Source organism: Ursus americanus, chromosome 9 (genome assembly GCF_024610735.1).
Source record: "Ursus americanus isolate L20-20 chromosome 9, mUrsAme1.1.p, whole genome shotgun sequence".
Classification (NCBI taxonomy): Eukaryota; Metazoa; Chordata; class Mammalia; order Carnivora; family Ursidae; genus Ursus; species Ursus americanus.
The window spans coordinates 42,910,940-42,932,442 of NC_142135.1; the positions used below are offsets into that span (position 1 = coordinate 42,910,940).

At 35.8% G+C, this 21,503-nt stretch overlaps 1 protein-coding gene across 2 annotated transcripts in view; it reads right to left on the reverse strand.

Annotated features, from left to right (window-relative positions):
- SLC26A7 (solute carrier family 26 member 7) overlaps positions 1-21,503 on the reverse strand; it is a 111,608-nt gene that overhangs the window by 16,838 nt on the left and 73,267 nt on the right. Inside the window, exons 10-15 of one of the 2 annotated variants that reach the window (XM_045805987.2) lie at positions 19,243-19,320; positions 18,137-18,232; positions 11,499-11,605; positions 10,393-10,459; positions 6,689-6,826; positions 2,376-2,424 (exon numbers count right to left, since the gene is read on the reverse strand). In XM_045805987.2, the coding sequence (XP_045661943.1) occupies positions 2,376-2,424; positions 6,689-6,826; positions 10,393-10,459; positions 11,499-11,605; positions 18,137-18,232; positions 19,243-19,320 (535 nt within the window). The other variant, XM_045805988.2, reaches the window with a different exon arrangement.

Below are 21,503 nucleotides of genomic sequence, written 5' to 3' on the forward strand. Positions count from 1 at the left end.
GTGAGGACACCCTTAAAAAGTTTCCAGTGAGCAGAAGAATAAGACATTCAAGAAATGATCATTAAATCAGTACTATACCAGTGTTACGCAAGCGTTCTTTGAGAGGATAAGGCAGGAGAAAGTCAATTTGCCACAAAAAGTCAGAGAAGACCAGAAAATGACATCTGAGCTGCATCCATGTCAATATGGGTCAATGCCGTTGATTCATGTATTTATATAACATTTACTTTATATGTGATATATTCATTAAGAATAAACTTGGGATGTACTGTATGGTGACTAACATAATAAAAATTATTATAAAATATATTTTATACAGTAATACAATAAGTATTATAATATGTTACCTCTTATATAAACATTCCACACATTCTTTATCCATTGTACTGGTAATGGCTATTTCAGTTGTTTCCAGATTTGGGGGAATTATAAAGAAAGCTACTATGAACAATCTTGTAAATGTTTTCAGGCATAAATATTAACAGATTCCTATTTTATTTGTCTTTAGAAATACAAAAATTAATATGTCAGAATTTTCTAAGTTTATGTAAGTGGACTTGGAATTTTATAATACGCTTTCTTTTGTCTTGCTTTTTTTCGCCCTATTATGTTTTATATAAGACTTTTTCAATTTTCTTTATTGTAGAAGTATATCAAATAATAAATATATCAAATAAAAACTCAAGAGCATAATATACCATCATTTACATGTATATTTGCTACCTTTTTTGGAAATATAAGTTGTTTTCAGCTTTGGACAGTTTTACAAATAATACTGTTGTGAATATTCTTGTTTGTATAATTCGCTATACACAAGCTCTCATTTCTGCAGGTTGCATAAGTAGGAGTGGAATTGTTGATCATAGGGTATGTATATCTTTAACTTTAAACAATTCTGCCAAACTGTTTTTCAAGGTAGTTGTAACAGTTTACACCCCCACCAGCATTGTAGGAGACTTCTTGTCCTACATTCTCACTAACCTTTGGCATTGTCAGACTTTGAAATCTTTACCAATTATACACACACACACACATACACACACACACAGTACTGCAGCAATATATATATATATATATATATAATTTGCATTGCTCCAGTAACTACTGTAATAGGTGAGCATATTCTCATATGTTTACTGGTAAATTTGAAAATGCCTGCTCATGTCTTTTACCCATTTCTATTGGGTCATCTCCCTTTTTTTATTCTTTGATTTGTAGAGGAGTACAGTCCTTTCTTGTTATATATTATATCTATCTTCTCCCACTCTGGCTTATCTTCTCATGCTTTATATGGTAGCTTTCATTAAACAAAAACTCTTAATAATGATCTAGTAAAACTTAATGATCATTGTCTCTATGCTTAATGCTTTGCATTTCTTGTGCATTTTCTCCTACATTCTCTTCTAACTTTATATTTTGTTTACCACTCTTAGGATTTCGATTCACCCAGTACTGATTTGGTGGTATGGTGTGTGAATTACAATGAATAATTTCATTCATTGTAGACACATGATTTTCTCAACATTGTATATTAGTAAGACTGTCCTTTCCTCATTGCTCTGCAGTGTCAGTTTTGTCACAAATCGAACACCAATATGTGTGAGAGTTTTCTCCCCTTCTGGGCCCCCTACTTTGTCCTATTTATCTGTTCATTTATCTTGGAACCAATACTATACTGCACTGATTATGAGAGCATTATACTATATCTTGACAGTTAAGAAGACATTCGCTCCCCCTTGTTCACATATTTCAAGAGTGTCTTGGCCTATTCTCTGTCTTTTGAATTTCTATACAAAATTTAGAATCAGCTTGTCAATTGACATTAAAATGTCCTATTGGAATTTTAATAGGGATTAAATTTATATTTACAAATCAATTCAACATAAATAAAACTGGCACCTTTTCAATATTGAGTATTCTAATCAAATGGACATTGTAATCTCCTTCCATTTATTTATAAATACCATTTCCTTAAGTGTTGCAAGTATTTTTTTGTTATAAGTATTTTTAATATCTTGTAATAAAGTTTTACACTTCATCCTGTGTAGGTCTATACATCTTTACTTAAATTTACTTGTAAAAGAGAGCATGAGGTAAGATAAAAGGAGGAGGAGGACGAAGGGAAGGAGGAAAAGAGGAAGGGCGAGGAGAAGGAGGAGTGAGTGAGGAGAGAGAAGACAGAGGAGGAAGAGAGAAGTAGAAATAGGAGGAGTGGGGAGAAGGGCAGAACAGGGAAGGGAGAGGAGATGGAGCGGAGAGAACGAAGATGAGGAGGACAGTACAGGGAGGCAGAATGGCAGGAGAAGGAGAGAAGACTTATCCTCTGGTCTACATTCAAGTCAGGACACTTAGAGGTTTTTTTTACACTAACTCACCATTGCAGTTGCCGTTGGATAGAGAATTGAGCAACGTGTTTTGTTCACACTGAAATGAAAATGAATATAGAGAAGAATAACATTATAACGATTCACTTCTGTCCCTGAAAACAGCACACCTTTCTTTTCTCCATAAATATAAAAAATTAGGCTCGAAATATCATTTTTCACTAGTCTTTTTTTTTAGAATGATAAATACAACACATTGAAATAATAAAATGACCATTGGTTCTAAGTATTTATTTATTCAATTTTATTACGCTATGTTAGTTTTTGAGGTAGTGCTCCATGGTTCATTGTTTGCGTACAACACCCAGTGCTCCATACAATACGTTCTAAGTATTTATTAGCTCAGTAAATAACGTACATTACCAAGTCAGACTATCTTGTTTAGAACATTTTCTGCAAGACCTAGCTTGTTTTGACTTTTGATCAGGAATTAAACATTTGCTTCTGTTTTCATGTAGTGTATCCAATCAGAAATTAACCTCATCCACACCACATTCTCTGAGAGAGAGCCACTAACCATGTATTTCATATTACATGGAAGTGAACTGTTCATCTGCAGCTCCATGGAAACGCCTGAGAAACAGTCCCGATTTATGGAAATGCTGGAAAGTGAAAATAACCTGTATCCTACAATCAAAGTTCTTTGAAATTGACAATAATTGATGCCTCTAATGAGATCACATGCTATCTACCTCTCAAATGTTGATGATGAGAGTAATTGATATTTCTGACTACTTGCTACATACTAAGGACTCTATATTAATTATTTGATCCTCAGAAAAATCCTACGAAGATACTAATCTCATTTTTCATAAGAGGGAGCTAAAGATTGGAAAGGTTAAATAACTTGACAGAAGTCACAAAGCTAGTAAGAACCTCGGCTCAAACCCACGCTCATGCTTTTTCATTCAGAACTTCATGCTCCCAAGCACCACATTATACCACTTCTCTGAGACATCACATCAGTTTCATCTTCAAGGCTGACTAGAGAACATCTATTTTCTCTTCTTGATACCCAGTGTGCAGCTTATATACTTTAATTCTGGGTCTGACAGTTATCAGCTGTATTTCCACCAGGTAATTTTACATTTCTAAGTCTCAATCTTCCTTTTTTGTAGCAGTCAGGTTAATACCACTTACATCATGGGGCTGGTGATGATTAAGTTGGCCTAGTTAAAGGGACTAGTCCTTGAGAGACATTCAATGCATGTGAGTTCCTTTTCCCTCCTCTTATTTTTAATCTGTGCAAAAGAATTTTCAATAATTTATGTAGATACTGCACCCTCAAGGAGGTGAAGCATAACTCCACACTCTTTACGTGTGGGCTGCTACACCCTGATCTTACCACGCTAAATTCCAAGAGAAGGATATTCTACAAAACACCTGACGAATACTACTCAAAACTGTCAAGGTCAACAAAAAAGAAAAGTCTGGGACATTGTCACAGTGAAGCAGAATCTAAGGAGACCAAACATAACGTGATATCCTGGATGGAATCCTGGAACAGAAAAAGGACACTGAATAAAGCATGAAGTTTAGTTAATGACAATGTATCAATATAGGTTCACTGATTGTAACAAATATGTCACACTAACCCAAAATGCTAATAACAGCAAAAACTGTATTGTGCGGGGTGTATAGGAACTCTCTGTACTAACACTTTCCCATTTTTTTGTGTGTCTAAAACTGTTCCAAAAAATAAAATCTATTTTAAAAAAATACCTGGTCTGAGCAAAAGAAAATTTTGGATAAACAGCAGACTGAAACTTCCTTTGTAAAGTGAAGTCACAAAATGGTGATTATTATATGAGTATCCATCTGTATATAACCTACGTAATAATGAACATGAATCCACTAAACACTAGCACCCTGAGATCATCACCCAGAAGCTTCTACATTCAGGAAGATATTTAACGATGACATGTAGGAAATATATTGTCACAGTATAACAAAGCAGGAAATCCTTTATCAGTTTGAGTTTTGAATACAGTATGATTCTTCTTGCCCTAGGGTGTTTTAAATGCCCTTCCATCACTGCCATCTGTTGAAAATACAGCTGGGAGAGAAGACCAAGGCCCCAGCAGAGCACCCCAGTTTAAGATGGTACTGTGGACCACTGTACAAAGTGCAGTGAAAGGAGGTAAAGCTGTGGTAGACGTTAACTGATGCAGACTTGTTACTCTAAAACTGAAATTGGAACAAGCAGGGGCCTTAGAACAAGAAGTAGATATCTCAGACAGACAGTGTATGGTAAGAATAATAGGAGATGTCCCAAAGAGCATCCACACTGCTCAATCCACCCATTTAATCATTCTGAATAAAGGTTTATCTCTGATTCCTCAGACAGAAGAGCTTCCAGATTACCATGTGAATCCTTAGTGTATCCTTTAAAACTCACAGTCTGTAAATACACACAATATTTGCATTATTCTCATTATAGCGAAACATACTCTCAAGAAATCCTTTCTCACCACCATAGAGTTCTGAGTTAAAGAATCCCTTTGGATGTCATTATGTACCAATAACCTAGATTCATGAACACTCCTTGATTATTAGACTCAAAGTTCCTAAGTCCCAAGTAGGTGGAATCATATATGTGGAACCTCCTCCCAGAAGGCTCCATTAATGAGATTTATTTCTGACTTGATATGCTATGAGAGAAACCATATGCCAATTTTCAATTTCTGAACACACGTTGGAATAACCTTAGTCTTGCAGGAAAATGCTAAGGAAAATACTATCAGCTATCAATAAATAACTGCTTATAAGAATATTCAAGTCGGATACTCTACTAGACATGATAAAGCCTACAAAGAAGCATATCATTTCAAGAAGTAAACTTATATTTTGGTAAAATAAGACTACACATTTCTTACTGGTTAATTCGGTTATTTGGAACTGTGGACAAATTTTCCCACAATATTATTGTGCATGGTAGTTGTGAGTTTACGTCAGCCACAAGAACCTGCCTATCTCACAACAGAGCTAAACACTACTATGAATTAAGCATGGCTTTGTAAAAGAAAGAAGACTTGCATCCAACTTGAACAACTAGGAATGTATGTCCATCTTTGGCATGAGTGCAAGTTCTTCTCAACCCAAAATCGCAGGTGGGGTTCCTAATAATCTGCTGAAAATGACACCCTAAAGAGTGAGGGGAAAAGGCAGAGCTGGAGATATACAGGCAGGACCAGTCTTGTAGGCATGCAACCTGTGTAGTCATACAGGTTCCCATGCTTGGAAGGGTCCCCTACTTGGTTTAATGCTCTGTGAATGCCATCTTGAAATTCTCAATAATTGTTAAACAGGGGACCTCACATTTTCATTTTTCACTGTGCCCAGTAAATAATATATCTGATCCTGGGTTTAGGGCCTCTATAGTGTGGATATGAGGCCCTAAGATAGAAGCATAAAGCTGCAAGGAACAGGAATGTGTTACTGGACAGCTCCTGAGATGCTAGAAATGAGAGAGTCAATACTTCCTATGTACTTGAGCGACTGGGGATAATATACACTCAAGGATACAAGAGAAAGAGACCTTTGTAATCTGAAGTAGTCACAGAAAGCTTCATGGAGAGGGTACTACTTGCACTCAATCAAACTAACAATATTAGTTAAGATTTTATAGTATTGAGTAGGACAGACAATATTCTGACTGCCTTGCATATTTTAACTCATTTAATCATCCTGATTATAGATCAGGAAATCGAATCACAAGAGGTTTAAAATCTCAGTTAAGTTGCCACAGATCATCAACAGCAAACCCAGGCAGCTTAGCTCCAAAGTCCATGCTTATGGGCTTAAGGATTCAGATAATCACAGAGAGCTTATTTACATAAAATCAACCCGAAGCACATTTGATGTCTCTGTTAATGAAGATAACTTGTGGAGATAAAGAATGCTAGTCTTTTTATATAATAATGTTATAATGATGGCAACAGTTTATGCTTCTCTGAAGTCATTTATCAGATTCTATGTCTTTTAGATTTGGATCTGACTCTTCTTTCTCTTGGTAAAAAGGTCCTTTAAGCTAAATGATTTGTCTTATTTATTCTTTTCAGGGTTATAGTACCTAGTACATATGTCCACTAGATAAATGCTGAATGAATGAATGAATGAATGAGTGATTACCTAAAAACTAATTACAAGAACCAAATGAAAAGTATAATACAATAGAAGGCTTTGCGGAGGGAGACGTTCCTAAGCACTCTTATAATGTATTATATTTCATGATTCATACCTTAGTATCATGATATAAGGGTATTTGTAGTACATTATTGTAATCATGAACTAGCTGATCCTACCTTGCTGACATCATCCAGTAGCTGGTTGCTTGCATTGTCCTTTTGGATTATGTTCATTAGATCAGTATGAAACTTCTTTGCATTCAGGAAAACAAGTGGATTGTTTATTGAGATAATTTTCACCTGCTGCAGGGTTTCCTTTTGGAGGAGAATAGGAATTAATTCAGAGTTCTGAATGAAATAAAAGAGGATAACTCTATCTAAAGAGTCTAAATCTTACAAATCCAAATGTCACTCAATGATGAAGCAATCTCTTAGCCAAGGTTGTCATTATTAAAACTTATTTGGAGAACTTACTATACTATCATGCTTCTTGGGAAAAATACGTACTTCCTCTTTACTACGAAACATTAACAACTATGAGATGAGTCTGCATCTTTTCAGAAAGTGGCCCTTATTCTTACTGATTTGGAGAGGGTAACACTCTAGGATATCCAAAAAGTACCAGGAAGCCCTGTCCTCCCAAAAGTACCTCTTTCATACAATCTAGAAATCAAAAATTTATTCACTGGGTCATCAGTATTTTTTCAATGAAAATATGTCCTAAAGGGTCAACTCTCAGTCATTTACCTCATAATGACATAGCTTTCTTTTGGCTAGAATTATAACCTTACAAGTGACTGATAGTTCTAAATAGGAGAAAGAAACCAAGAGGTAGTATGGGGAATGTGGTTTCACTTTGGGCAGGCCTAGGTTACACTGGATTGCCAGGATGCAGGTAAGAGATGCAGGAAAGGACAAGAAAACGCTTCCAAACAAAAGTGACTGCTTTGGCCACCACCCAGGTCTTCCTGGCACCAATTGTTGGTGTGCAACTGAAATCATGTTCTCCATGATCTTTGGGACAAGGGTCTGACCTAGAAATGGAAAAGATGGGAAGTTCTATGAAATAACTCCTTACCAACTAAATAAAGCATACTCCTTCAGGTTTTAGTACTTGCATAGAAGAGGAAACTCAGGGAATAGTGAAGCATACAGTCAGAGAAAGAAAGATAAAAGAAAGAAAATATTATGTATTACTCTCAGCTTCCTCATCTTTTTTTTTTTTTAACATTTTATTTATTTGACAGACAGAGAGAGCACAAGCAGAGGGAGAAGCAGACTCCCCGCTGAGCAGGGAGCCTGATGCGGGGCTTGATCCTGGGATCATGACCTGAGCCAAAGGCAGGCACTTAACTGAGCCACCCAGGCTCCCCCAGCTTCCTCATCTCTTAAAGTAGACATATATTTTTTAAACTACATAATCTCAAAATGTTTCTATGGCTATACAACTAATTAAACTCTAGAAAGTGAGATTTGCTATGAATAAACAATTCCAGAAAACAAAAACCTTAAGTTATCAAATTAACTTTTAATCAAGAGTAAACTTCTTACAGAGAAAGACAAATCAAGAAACAGACTCTTAATTATAGAGAAGAAACTGATGGTTACCAGAGGGGAGGAGGGTGGGGGTTGGGTTAAATAGGTGATGGGGATTACGGAGGGCACTTGTGATGAACACCAGGTGATGTATGGAATTGCTGAATCACTATATTGTACACCTGAAACTAATATAACACTGTATGTTAACTCACTGGAATTAAACTTTTTAAAGAAGAATAAATCTCTTACAAACAAAAAATGAAACAATTCTTGGACCTGTCATATTTAGTTATCATAAAGCCCCACATCAGGAGCAGGTGGCTCAGTTGGTTAAGCATCTGCCTTCGGCTCAAGTCATGATCCCAGGGTCCTGGGATGGAGACCCACATTGGGCTCCCCACTCAGTGGAAAGCCTGCTTCTCCCCTACCTCTGGTACTCCCCCTGCATGTTCTCTCTCTCTCTCTCTCATGAGCTCTCTCTCTCTCTGTTCTGTCAAATAAAAAAATAAAATCCTAAAAAAAAAAAAGAAGCCCACATCTAAGACCAACCCACCAATCATACCACATGATTGGGCCAACGTGTTGTTTAAAAGTTAATTTTTTTTTAAACAAACAGGCATTTGTTTAGGAATAAAGATTCAAATTGTGTCAGAAAAGAAATTCTCAATGGGGTTGAATTCACCCCAAAAGAGGTCTCCCACACTGAGGACGTGTGTTTCATGTGAAGAAGGTGGAAGGGCATGAACTGAGGAGGGAAGTGGCGGACCCCTGCCATGCTTAAAGTTGGCTAAAAACTCCACCTGACAGCTCATGTTCAAATCTTGCTCTGAGCTTTCTTTCCCTTTATTTTTAATACAAAACATTAAATGATTAGTGAAGTGTAATGTTCTAATAAAATTAAGATTTCCATGTGACGCGGTTATTATTCAGGTATGTGACTAAACCAGAACCAGTGTTTAAAGACATGGAAGAATTCTAGCATTTCTATCTTCCCTCATTCACATGCCCACATGTTTAGCCTGAAGAGAAAGAACAGATTAGATAGAATTTATCTTCTGAATAGTCTTTAAGCTGGAAAATGGTCAAAGTGGAATTCTCTTTCAAAGCTACGAATGTCGAGGCTAATGTGCATAACTGTTTGTGTAGGGTGGATACAGAGAGGCCTTGAGGGGCTCAAGAGCCAGCCTGGGACTTTGTGTGAGCACTTAATTCTCATGGAAAATTTAAAGAAAGAAATGAAAGGCATCACTGGTGGAAAACTTGAGTCTGGGACACTCTTGGGGTTCTGGATTCTAGTAGCTCTCTATGAAGCAAACTTTTTCACACTTATTAAAAACACAAGTGATAATGTATATAATATTGAATCGCTATGTTGTTTACCTGAATCTAATACAGTAGCATATGCTAATTATTCTTCAATTTAAACACATACACACAGGCACACACAGGTGCATGTGTAAACACGTGCGCCATTTCCCTGGGTGTCACAGAAAGACTCCTGGTGCTACTTCCTACTCCCAATCTACTCAGAAATACCCTGACAACAGGTCCTTCTGGTGGGAGGCCAGTTCTCTTTGTTCTGAAGGCAATCATGAGGTACTGAAACAAGTAAATATCATTAAATAGAGAAAAAAATGGTTAGCCAAACATTTACAAAGCAGGTTCAAAGTGAAGCCAATTTTTTTAAATTGGTAAGATATTTAAGTCAATTATTTTTTTCCCTCACTTTAAACTTGTTTTGGTCATTCTTCAGAATAAGAAACTAGAACTGGCCTGTCTAAGCATGGACAGGGCAAGACAATTTCCATAAGCTGTTTCCTTAAAAAGGTGCCCACTGTGCAAGAAACGAATCCTATTGGCATTCCATAACCAGTGGACTTAATTACCCTCTGCTAATAATACAATCTCATTGACTCTGTTAAAAAAAAATAAAAGCATACCATGATCCAACCTTGCTTTATTCCTTTCCCTATTCCCTGTCTTCTTCCATCATTTAATTCAGAATAGACTATTTGTTTAGTTTGACTATTTTATGCAACTTAGTGAATGGAAAAGAGGTTTCCAAATGCCTGAAGTAATCTGGACCACGATTCCACTGTGAGCTGTAGTTCTATGAACCATGCTATCATCTTAGCTGAATGCTAACATAAGATTTTTGTTGTTGTGCTGTTTATTTTGTTGCATGTCCACTGCACATGGATGGTGGTTACATATACCACTGAAAGTTCATGCTAATTAAAAATAAAATTATTATGTCTTTAAAAACATACCTTATCTACTTATGATACCTTAAAACTAGCTGAATTATAAGAATTACACAAAGGAAAAGAAACTAAACTTACGCCATCGGTTTCTATCTTCACCCTCAATTCCATTTCTTTCATGTTTTTTATACTCAGAGTCTTTGCCCTAGAATTCAATCAGATAAAAAATAAAGTGGCATTTCCTAATCACTACAGTAACAAAGAAATGTAAAAAGGATGTTATTTTATTTTAACAATTAGAACATATCCATAATGGTTAAAATCCTATATTCCATTTGTTCATAAAACATTGGTAAATCTGTGTTTCTCTGGGATCCTTGGGAATAGAAAGTAACACTGGAGACATCTAAGAGATTAATAAATATAACTTACCTCATCTTGGTTCCCAGAGCCCCATATGTCCAAGCCACAAGAGGTAGATTGACAAAAAGAGTTATAAGAAAATATATAGTGTTTGGGAAAATCTTGTTTTAGGATAAAAAGAAGTAAAGAGGGAATCAATGGCAAGATAGGACCAGACACTGATGATCTACACAGGTAGATTTCTACGGAAATCTCTTTGTAGAATCTATAGAAGTGAAACTTAAAATTTTTTGAAGTATGTTATTTCACAGACAATTTCAAGGGAAGAATGAGAAATGAATAGAACCATTATCAGATGATGAACACTCAGAAAGTAGAGAAAGCACTGGTCAAAATAGGGGAATGGTTTACAGACGTACAGTAGAAATCTTCGATAAATTATCTAGAGTTCTTCAAAAAATTATCTAGAAGAAATTTATATAGATATATAAATCTGGCTTCTGAAAAATTAAATATACTGGTTATTTAATTTTCTAAATGATTAGATTTTATGTAGCGATTGGAAAATATATCCCCATCACTTGATTAAAAAAAAAAAAACAAACCAACTCTGTGACACAGTGTATAGCTATAGGTTAATTTATTTACTTTGATAGAGTTTATATATTATACTTTATAGTGTGGACAAGGTATTTCTCCTCATTAAGACCAATACTGTTATAGATCATATGTTGATAAACCTTTTCTTTTTCATCTCTAATTCTCTGATTCCAACTAAAACATGAGCGTAGCACTAAATATTCCACAGAAATAAAAGTAACTGGCAATACCATTTACGTTTCTGCTGTGTCAAAACAGACAGCATTTAAGTTAGATCTTACCTTGGGAAGCGACCGATTACGATAGCTATGGTACAGACCACACCGAACAGCAGCCCCACATTGGCAGCAAAGCATATTGTAAATACATATGTACTGACCCAGATGCCCTGGAAGAGAAACAGGAAACAAGATGCGAGCCCTCTGATAATTCTCATCTTTGTCATGATTGTTAAAGTCCTCACAATCTTATTCTACAACATTCCTGTGACCAAATCTCTCGCCAAGAATAGATTATTTAAAAAGTGGTAAACAGAAGCCCGGGAACGGAGAAACAAATCCTGGTCCCTTTGGACTCCCAGCGCCAAAGGTGGGGAAAAGACACATTCTTTCATTTCTAGAAACTGCCAGCCCTTAGTTCAATCCCCAACAACACTTTCTTTCAGATCTGCAAATAGTTAGTTGATGTGTATGGTTCAAAAGCATGCCATCATTTTCCACTGTTTTCTCATTTAACGTAATAACATTACAAGCAATTGTAATTGGTCATTCCCCACAATTTCTAGGATTGCTATACAAAGAACTAATGTAGTTTATTACTACATAAGACCCTCAAAGCCTAATGGTTAAAATGACCGAATCTAACACTACCAATGCCACTCTTAGATCAGCCACTATAGAGATTGTTGTAATTTTATTTGGAAGGGACAACTTCTTACGAAATTGTGAAAGCTGAAAAGTCTGGGCCAATTTAGGCCTTGGGAATATTTCAAAAGATGGCAAGGAAATTCTTTTTCTCCTTTAGTTGGGATTCCAACATTATTACAGTTTTGTCCACCACCTGAAATGACAATCTATCTTAAAATATTGTATTATAGTTGACATTTCTAAGTTTATTACTGGCAAAAAAAAAAAAAGATCTTTAAAAGTAAAATAATTTGTGAAATCCAGAAGGTCATATTTTCTAAACACAATATCCTGCATTTATCAAATGCAGACCAACAAAATGTTTAAGCTCTCTTTTCCCCAAATTATTTGCACTACTTTACCTATGCATACAATTCTAAGTTGATTTCTTTCTGTCCCGATGGCTATATTAGAGCTTTAAAACATCTTCAACAAACTAATTCAATTTCATATGCAAATGAAAAAGTTAGAAACTTCTCTATAATCTGATGATAGCACAGATTTTTGTGGGGCGGGGTGAGACAAGTTTGAAGTGAAAGTTTCTAAATAGCATTTTTTACTCAAAATGCTTCTCCTTTGTATTATTTATCTAAATGGAGCTTGAGTGGTTCTTCATGATGGGCTATTTTGAAAAGCTAAGCTCTTGGAAGCAAATGGAGGGATTTTTATCTATAAAATTCCTTTTGATACAGAAGAAACAAACATTCTGGAGTAAAAAGAGAAAATATATTTTAAGTGTTCTCGTGTTCAGATCCATCACCAAGAAATGTAATGCTAAGTTAGGACTTATTATGACATCATCCTCAGCCTGTCATCTCATAGGTTAGACACAGAGATGCTTTTCCTCTATTCAGGTGAAAAGACAATCATTCGAGTCTTTTATATGTATACAGTGTAATTTTTCTTCCCTAATGTATTACATTATGCTCCATCACATACAAAATAAGGCTGCAAGTTTTTGATCATTACTTCAACTTGCCATGATTGCTTTGTTTCTTACTCATCTCTTAATGCTGACTGACCCGCCTGGGTGTGGCAGGATAAGACCTCACCAAAAGCTTAAAAGTCCAATTCTTAATGGCCGACCTCCATGATTCAATATAGCATAGAGAACTGAGGATCCTGGTCCCTGCCATTTAAAAAAAACCCACAGAGCCCAGAGGCCATGATTCATCAGAGCAACCAAAAATTTTGGTACCATCTGGTTCTATTTTTAAAGCATATTTACTCTCCCACAGCATCATCTATTGTAAGTTGGGTTCACAATGCTTAGTTATTTCCTGGGGCTATATTTATAGCTTTGAAAAAAATATCAAATGTAAATTATAACAACATAGACCAGTAAACAGTTACATTGGTTAAAGTAAGTCCCAACACTATTCTGTAACAATTTCTATTAAAGATCCAAATGTTGGTTGTCACAGTTATAAGAAATTAGTTAACTCCCAGGCTCCTATTTTTTTCATTATGTGTTCCCACTTGATCCCTCCTCTATTAACACGCACAGCCCCTAAACACAAGCTAACCCCAAAGCTGACCTCAAGTAGGAAATACATAAACATATAAACCCTTACACAGCTGTGCAGCCACTCAATCACTTCACCTCTTCCCGATCTGTTCTGGTGATTGATATATATTATTATATTTCTGTAGATGTGAATTCTAACTCCACTGTTCAGTGACTCAAACTCAGCTCTGAGCCCGTGGCCTCCCTTTTGGATTCCTATTTCCTCATTACCTCAGACAGGGTTTTTATCTATAGCTCAAAGTGGAATCATTATTAAACTATAAACCATTTAAAGAAATAAAAATTTCTAACTTTTCATGTGATGACTGCTCACATAATTTTTTTAGACTTTCAACTTTCAAATTATTTTACATATATACACATCTTTGGTAACTTCACTTCCGTGATATTTTAGGTATATTCTATCTATTGAGTAATCTGGACATATTCTGTCTACTGGGTAATATAACCTATACCCAAAAAAGTCTGTGCAATATTCTTACTATAAATGCTATCCCCAGCTTGTATCTCAATCATCCATGGCTTCTCACTGTTGAATTCCTTAGCAACTAAGAAACACCTGTCCACTTCAACCTTAGGAAGCTTTGCCAAGCTAAATGAATGAATGTCTCATTCAACCATCATGCATCTGTTACATTCGTGTCACCTTACTCAACCATAGTTTTTGCCAACAATGTACTATTTCCTCCAAAATTTTAACTACCATCTGTATATAGGAGACTACCAATTCTGAGCTATTAAACCACTTTTCAAACTGTCTATCAATACCTTCAAACTCAAATGCAAACTTACTAACTTCACCCCAAAGTCTCCCATTCCTTCAATGTTCTCTTTCAGTTATAATACTAATATTCTTTAAGACACTACAATCAGAAACTGTGGGATCATATTTATTATTTCTCTTTTCTCACCTACTTGTCCAATCATTTCCTATCAATTTTTAATAAAAAAAAAATCTCAAACCATACCCTCTTCTTTACTATGGCTTGCTCAAACTATTCTGACAGCCTCCTACTCAATTACCTGCTGTTGTTATCAGCACTGCAAGCCATTTGCTATACTGCTGCCAGGATTATCTTTTTAAGTATAGATTTAGACGGGATAGTAAAGGCACTTTTACTCTACTACCTTCTGTTGAAATCCATCCAAAACAATACAAAAAATGAATATATAGGGAGGAAAACCCAGCTTCAATGAAACAAGAACATGGTCACAACTCCTAACTACAAAATATGGTGTAGATTTGCCAAATACTGTGAAAATCTGTAAGAGATCAAGGAGGACACTGGAAGCCAACACATTTACCCTCAAATTTCAATCAATTACAGATTTCTTCATGAATGTCACAGTTTTAAGAATTCTATATAATAATTTTCCGATAAGAGTTCTAAGTTCTTGGGGCAATGGTGGACCACCAGAGAAGAAGGAAATGTACCCATATGATATCTATTTTATACCATAGAAAGAAAAGCAGTAAAATGAAATGCCAGTTGTATCACTTACAACCTAACTTCCTAACCAAAGGAGACTGACAGGGGTGAAGCAACAGGAAGAAGGGAGAGAAGACAGTAAGTGTCAGGTCACAAAAGAGCCTGTGATTGTGAGGCTTTGTTTCAACAAGGGACAAATCTTCTGATGATATACCTAAATCAGAGCTGTGGGCTGCTCTGCCTTACTTCCTACCTTCTGCCCTCCCCACATTACTTTTCAGCAAATAGCTGGGTCCACTAAAAATGCATTATAATCATAGAAGAATCATCAAGCGACTTATTTATAGAAATGGGGAGGGAAACAAAAGAACAAAACAGAGACAGAGGGTAGGTTTAGACATGTAATAGGCAATATAACCCCCCCACATACACACAAACCCTCAAAAATAGATGTGAAGATTCAAAGAAGAAAAAATATATTTAAAAAAAGGAAAACTGAAAGAGATTTTTCAAAATAAGCTGGAAGAATTTAGGAAAGGACATGGATGGAAATAAAAACATTATAGAGATAAAAAAGCCATCTTTCTTCATCAGAAAGATGAAGAGAGAGAGATAGAGCTAGAAAGAAAGAGAGAGAGAGATAATCATAACTAGAAATCCGTAACAGAGATACAGTAAATAGTTCAGAAAAACCACACACATGCTCCCAAAAATAAGCATGGGAAAATGTATAGATACAAAGAAAGACAAAATAAAGTCAACAAATACATAATTCATTAAAAGAACATACAGATTTGAAAAAATATAAAGAGATGTATTAGAAGAAATTTTGTATATAATCCTTAATTCTGAGATCAAAAGGATACATCACTCTCATAGAAACTTGATACTGGGTGTTCGACCACAAGAAATATTCTGATAATATTACCAGACATCACAGGCATGAAAGAACTTCACTGAACATCCATGCAGAAAAACTAATTCACATAAAATAACAAAAAAATCATGTTGACCTGTGATTTCTGTCTCATCCCTCAATACCTGAAGATAGTGCCAAGTCTAAAAAGTCCTGTGGGAAAGCATTTTAGACTCAGCCAGTAACCTCCTTCTAGTATGGGAAAAAAAAAAAAAAAGACATGTAGATATTTTTACCATCAGCAGCTCAGGGAATATAAAACATATAAGCCTTTCTTGAAAAACTACTTGATGATGACATACAGAAAACAAAGGGATGAATTGAAATAAGTAACTCAGGAATGAGAACCTGTATTTAAGAGAGAAAAAAAAACTAACTAAAGCTAACGACTAAATACACTTAAACAATCTTCTATGTTCTATAACTGAATGACATCATCTTCCTTCAGTGATATTCCTAACCAGAAACTTAAAAGTAGTTCTAGACTGATGCACTTTATATGATGAATTGGTGGTGAGGACAAATTAATGCAATCTCTTAAATATTTTTCAACTCTATTTCTTCCTCTTGAACCTCCTGGTCTCAGTTGTGTTCCAGGCCTTCCTCACTTACTTAGCTGACTTACTAAAGCAGTTTCATCCATCTTCCCCAAATTACTCAAGCGACTCTTCTAATACATAAATCTTATTCCTATTTCTCCCTTTGGTGATGTCTCACTGCCTTCAGGATAAAGTCTCGTCTTCTTTACAGGACATGAGCAGCCTTTCTGAGTCCCACTCATTCTAAACTTTTGCAACCCCATCTGTTACTACTCCCACCCTCACACTACATGTTGTACCCATCATTTCCTGGAAGAAGCCTTCCCTGACATCACACCCCTTCCAATATGGTAACATGCTCCCTCTTATGTAACTAGTGAGTTCTTAGAAATACCTTAATCATAGGGTTATCAAATAGCTTGTTCAGTAAGTCTGCATCCTCTAATTTCCCTATTTCCATGTGTTACCTCACATATATCACCTTAAAAAAGTCATGATCTTCCATGAGTCTGGCTAATTTTAACCCTTTGGCCTGCCTATCAAATACTGTTCCTTCAACTCTCAGTTCACATTTCAGCTCTGCTGTCAGACTCTTTCATATGGACCCAGTCCAAATTAAATGCTCCAGCCTCCATTTTCTTCCCCCAGAGCTAAGTTTGTACTTCTGCTTCTAGGTCATATTGTGTCATGCCTTGCATAATAAGTTGATGTTTCTATGTCTGCTTCCTACACAAATATAAGTGTCTGGAGGGGACAAGTAGTTCTTTATTTATCTCTGCATTCCCCATGGCACCCAGCCTTGTACTTTGGTAAAGTAATACTGAGCCTTGGGAGAAGTATTATGAAAATAGGCACCAGCACAAATAATCCCCCCAAAGTCTCTCTGAGCAAAGAATCTGAAGGAAAGAAAATATATAGATAACTGCGTTTCAATATGGGGAATGTCATAATAGAGCTAAACAGAGGGTACTTATGAAATACTTTACCCATATTGGAAAGCAAAAGTATTTTTGATGCTCCTGCATAGATCGATTCCTATAGAATAAGTATGTTACACATTTCTGTTAGTAGAAGCCACATTTAATCATCGCCCAGTAAAATTTAATCTCTTGCTGGCAACATCCTATTAACAGAATGCTCCGCTCAGTGTAACCCCTTTAAAACTAAATTCATGAGACTTTATATTTAGAAGGAATATGATCGCTGTTAAGATGTTCAACCTATATTAATGCAACACATTTCTTAGCAATTAATGGTGGTTTTTCATATGTGTTCTATTAGTGTGTACTGCCTTGATGAGCTTCATTTCCAGAATCAATGCATAATGGATACTGAGAATCCCCAATCCATTCAAGTTAGCTAGCATTTCATTAAAAGTTCTCAATCAACACCAGTCAAAAGTTGACAAATTTCCATTTGTTTCTTATAAAGACATTTTATATTTTAATGCCTTTATTACGAGCTTGAAAAAAAATGGTAGTTTATGAAGGGCACAAGTCTCAAATGGCAAAAACTATTTTCTGCAAATAAAAATATTAAAGTTGATTTTGCAATACATGTTAAAGCCAAAGAGGGAAATTCCAGGTCAAATTTCTACTTACCCAGTCGATTTTATCCACTTTCCAATATTTTTTTAGGTCCCGAAACTGTATTAGCATTCCCTTCAGTCCCACGACAATAATACTTGCAAGAACACACTGCAAATAAGAAATAAGTTGATGAAGAAGATAAAGATTTTAATCTGAATTTAAAAGGACCAAGGTATTTTTAAGTCTTTGTTTGTTTTTCAAGTACTTACTAGAGAAAAGCAATCATCATTTAAAAGACTAAAGTAATATTCAATTTGTTTAGAACTAACATATTATTGTACTTTAGGAATATAATATCAATTCTAGAAAATCACAGTGTAAAATTTATGCCATTGTAAAACACAAGAAAGAAAAAAAGAAAAGTAATGAATTATAAGGGTGCATTTTATAAAGCTGGATGTCCTCTTAACTTTATAATAATTATCCACTGCCATTTGAAGTTTGTTACAAAAAATTAAATATTTACATTATATATTTCTTCATAATTGCCTTTGACACCAATTATCTGGTTTCACATGAGGATATTTATAACTCTCTTGAAAAGTGAACTTGATTATTACAAGATCCTGCTGTGGAAATGACTGATTTGTCACTATATGAATGAAGAATTAGAACAGGACAGGATTGAGATGGTCTCTGACTCTCTGAAGACCAGGATCTTACTTGGGTCACTTTGGTGCCCCAGGTTTATGAAAAGCACACTGGTGTTCTGAGTCACTTTGTATAGAGATATCAAGGATGGCAAGATGTATTTTGTTCCCTACTCTTTTGCTCTACACACATTTTTCTAACAGTCCAAGTTCTGACAACATTCTTCCAAAGTCTGCTTTTTATATCAGAGATTGCCCAGTTCCACCCTCCAAACAAGCACAGACTAATTCTAATTCCACAATGCCATTTTTACACATGAGCCTAAGAACAGAAAACAGCCATGGTCCCTTCCCAGTCCTCCCTCATCAAATGTGGTCTCTGTCCAGCACCCTCCATTCAATCATTACTTCTGTCACATGGTTTTCAGATGTCGAGCCATTGAGGCTACTCTTCTAAGACATTTTAATATACAATGATTTCATTAAAAGTAAAGTTAAAAAGTAGATAATGAAAAAGTACTACTGTACCATGGGCAGCCAGTAAAGCAAAGGTCCTACTGCATAGATGACTATCAGGACAAGAATGCAAGATATTAAACAAGCCACCTGTAAAATACAAGACAGATGAAAAAGGAAGACTTGAACTTTACTATTCCAAAGTTATAGGGGGAAATAAAATTCTTAGTTCATCTTGATTATAAGAGACCAAATGTCGGTGCATGATTGCTAAATTGCATAGACTACCATTACCTATATTTTGCAGGTCAGGGAACCCAAACATGACAGACTGACAGCTGACAAACTGGTGCAATCAGATTAAGTCAGTGATGGGAGAAAAGGAATTCCACACAAAGAAATAGGACACTACCAACTTGTATCACACATCACAGCAATGGCTTTTTGTTCAATAGTGAAAGTGACATTTCAATTAGAAGTCCGTTAGCCTGTTGTCGTTCAGCTTGACTCTCCTCATTTCCTAGCGAGTTTGAATAATAACTGAATATGCAGCTTGGGGTTTTTCTCCACTGATGAAAAATTTCCACTGAAGCATTTACTCTCTTTGGAGTTCTTTGTTTGGAAGGGTTCTAGGATGAAGCAGTTATATGGGATTATAGGAGCAGTCTCCGCAGTGAAGTAGACTTAACTTTATTAATCCTGAAGAGTCACTAGTATCATGTTCCAACCAAGTCAACCTGCTGACAAAAGGCAATTCAGAACACCTGACTCCTAGCTGGGCTCCACTTGATGGAGAACCTGATTCCACATAAGCAAATGTGCATGACTTAGTAAAAACATTTGGCTAAACTGTCAGCCTCACAAGAGAAAGAGGGCTTTCACAGGACCACAAAGATGCCCAGAATATCATTATGGAGATAGCAAGGGAATCAGGATCTAGTAGGTGGCTAAAGTTAAAAATAAGTATATGAACAATCAATACCAAGGATTGGCATGGACACAAAGCAACGGGAGTGACATTGCTGGGGGGGGGGGGTGCAGTAGAGTACCACCACTTTGAAAGGAGTTTGACAGTTTCTCATGAAGTTATGCATACACCTATATGTGTCCCAGAACCATCTAAGAGAATGGAAAACATATGCCCATGCAAATACCTATATGTAAATAGCTACAGCATCTTTATTCATAAACACCAAAAACTATAACTGAAATGTCCACCACTTGGTGAATAAATAAGCAAATTGTGGTACATCCATACAAGAGACTATCACTCAGCAATAAAAATAAAAGAACAGACTATTGATATATGCAACAGCATAGATGAAACTCAAAACCATTAAGCTGAGTGAAAGTAAGCACAGGTTCCTTTCATATTTAGTGGAACTCATCTCCAGTACTCCCCAGCATATAAGAAAAAAATCCTTCTGTGGGAAACAAGTCATTAGGGAACAAAAATCACTCATAAAACAAGTCATAGTATACCAAACTGTTACGGTGATCATTTAGGAATAACTGGTGATTTTACGTGAGAATTTTTAAACAACAAACTATGTCTGACATTCCACTGGGTAGTGTCAGAGAGCAGCTGATCGTAGGATTCATTCAGACAGCTCAGTTAAAAGTGAAGTATGTTTATGGAAAGAAAAGGATACCGAATGCTAAGGTTTATTTATTCCATGACAAAGGATAATGAATGGCATGTACCCCCTTTTGTGGGACTCTTCAGTCAATACACTTACTGTACTTGAAAATAAGACTCTGAATCTTAGCTGCAGATATGAACTTTGGACAGCTACAGCTAAACTCCTTTGGAAGGGTTTGAGGCACAGGGAGGCAAAGTGACTTGCCCAAGGTTGTAGAGCTTGGGAATTAGAAATCATACGGAGTATGAGCCAAACTGGGATCCATAAAGCCAAATGTCTTTTAAGGTTCCTAAATATCTTATAATACATTGAAACTGTTATAGAAATTACAACCAAAGTAAATAATTCTATTTAATTTTTTAATGATTTTTTATTATATTATGTTAGTCACCATACAGTACATCCCCGGTTTCCGATGTAAAGTTCGATGATTCATTAGTTGCGTATAACACCCAGTGCACCATGCAATATGTGCCCTCCTTACTACCCATCACCGGCCTATCCCATTCCCCCACCCCCCTCCCCTCTGAGGCCCTCAGTTTGTTTCTCAGAGTCCATAGTCTCTCATGTTTATTTCAAAACAGTAAATTACAACTACCTTTGGGCTTTTCTCTAATATTTAATATTAATTTGTTATTATTTTATTAATTATTAATAATTAATTTTCTCTAATATTTACCTTCGATCTAT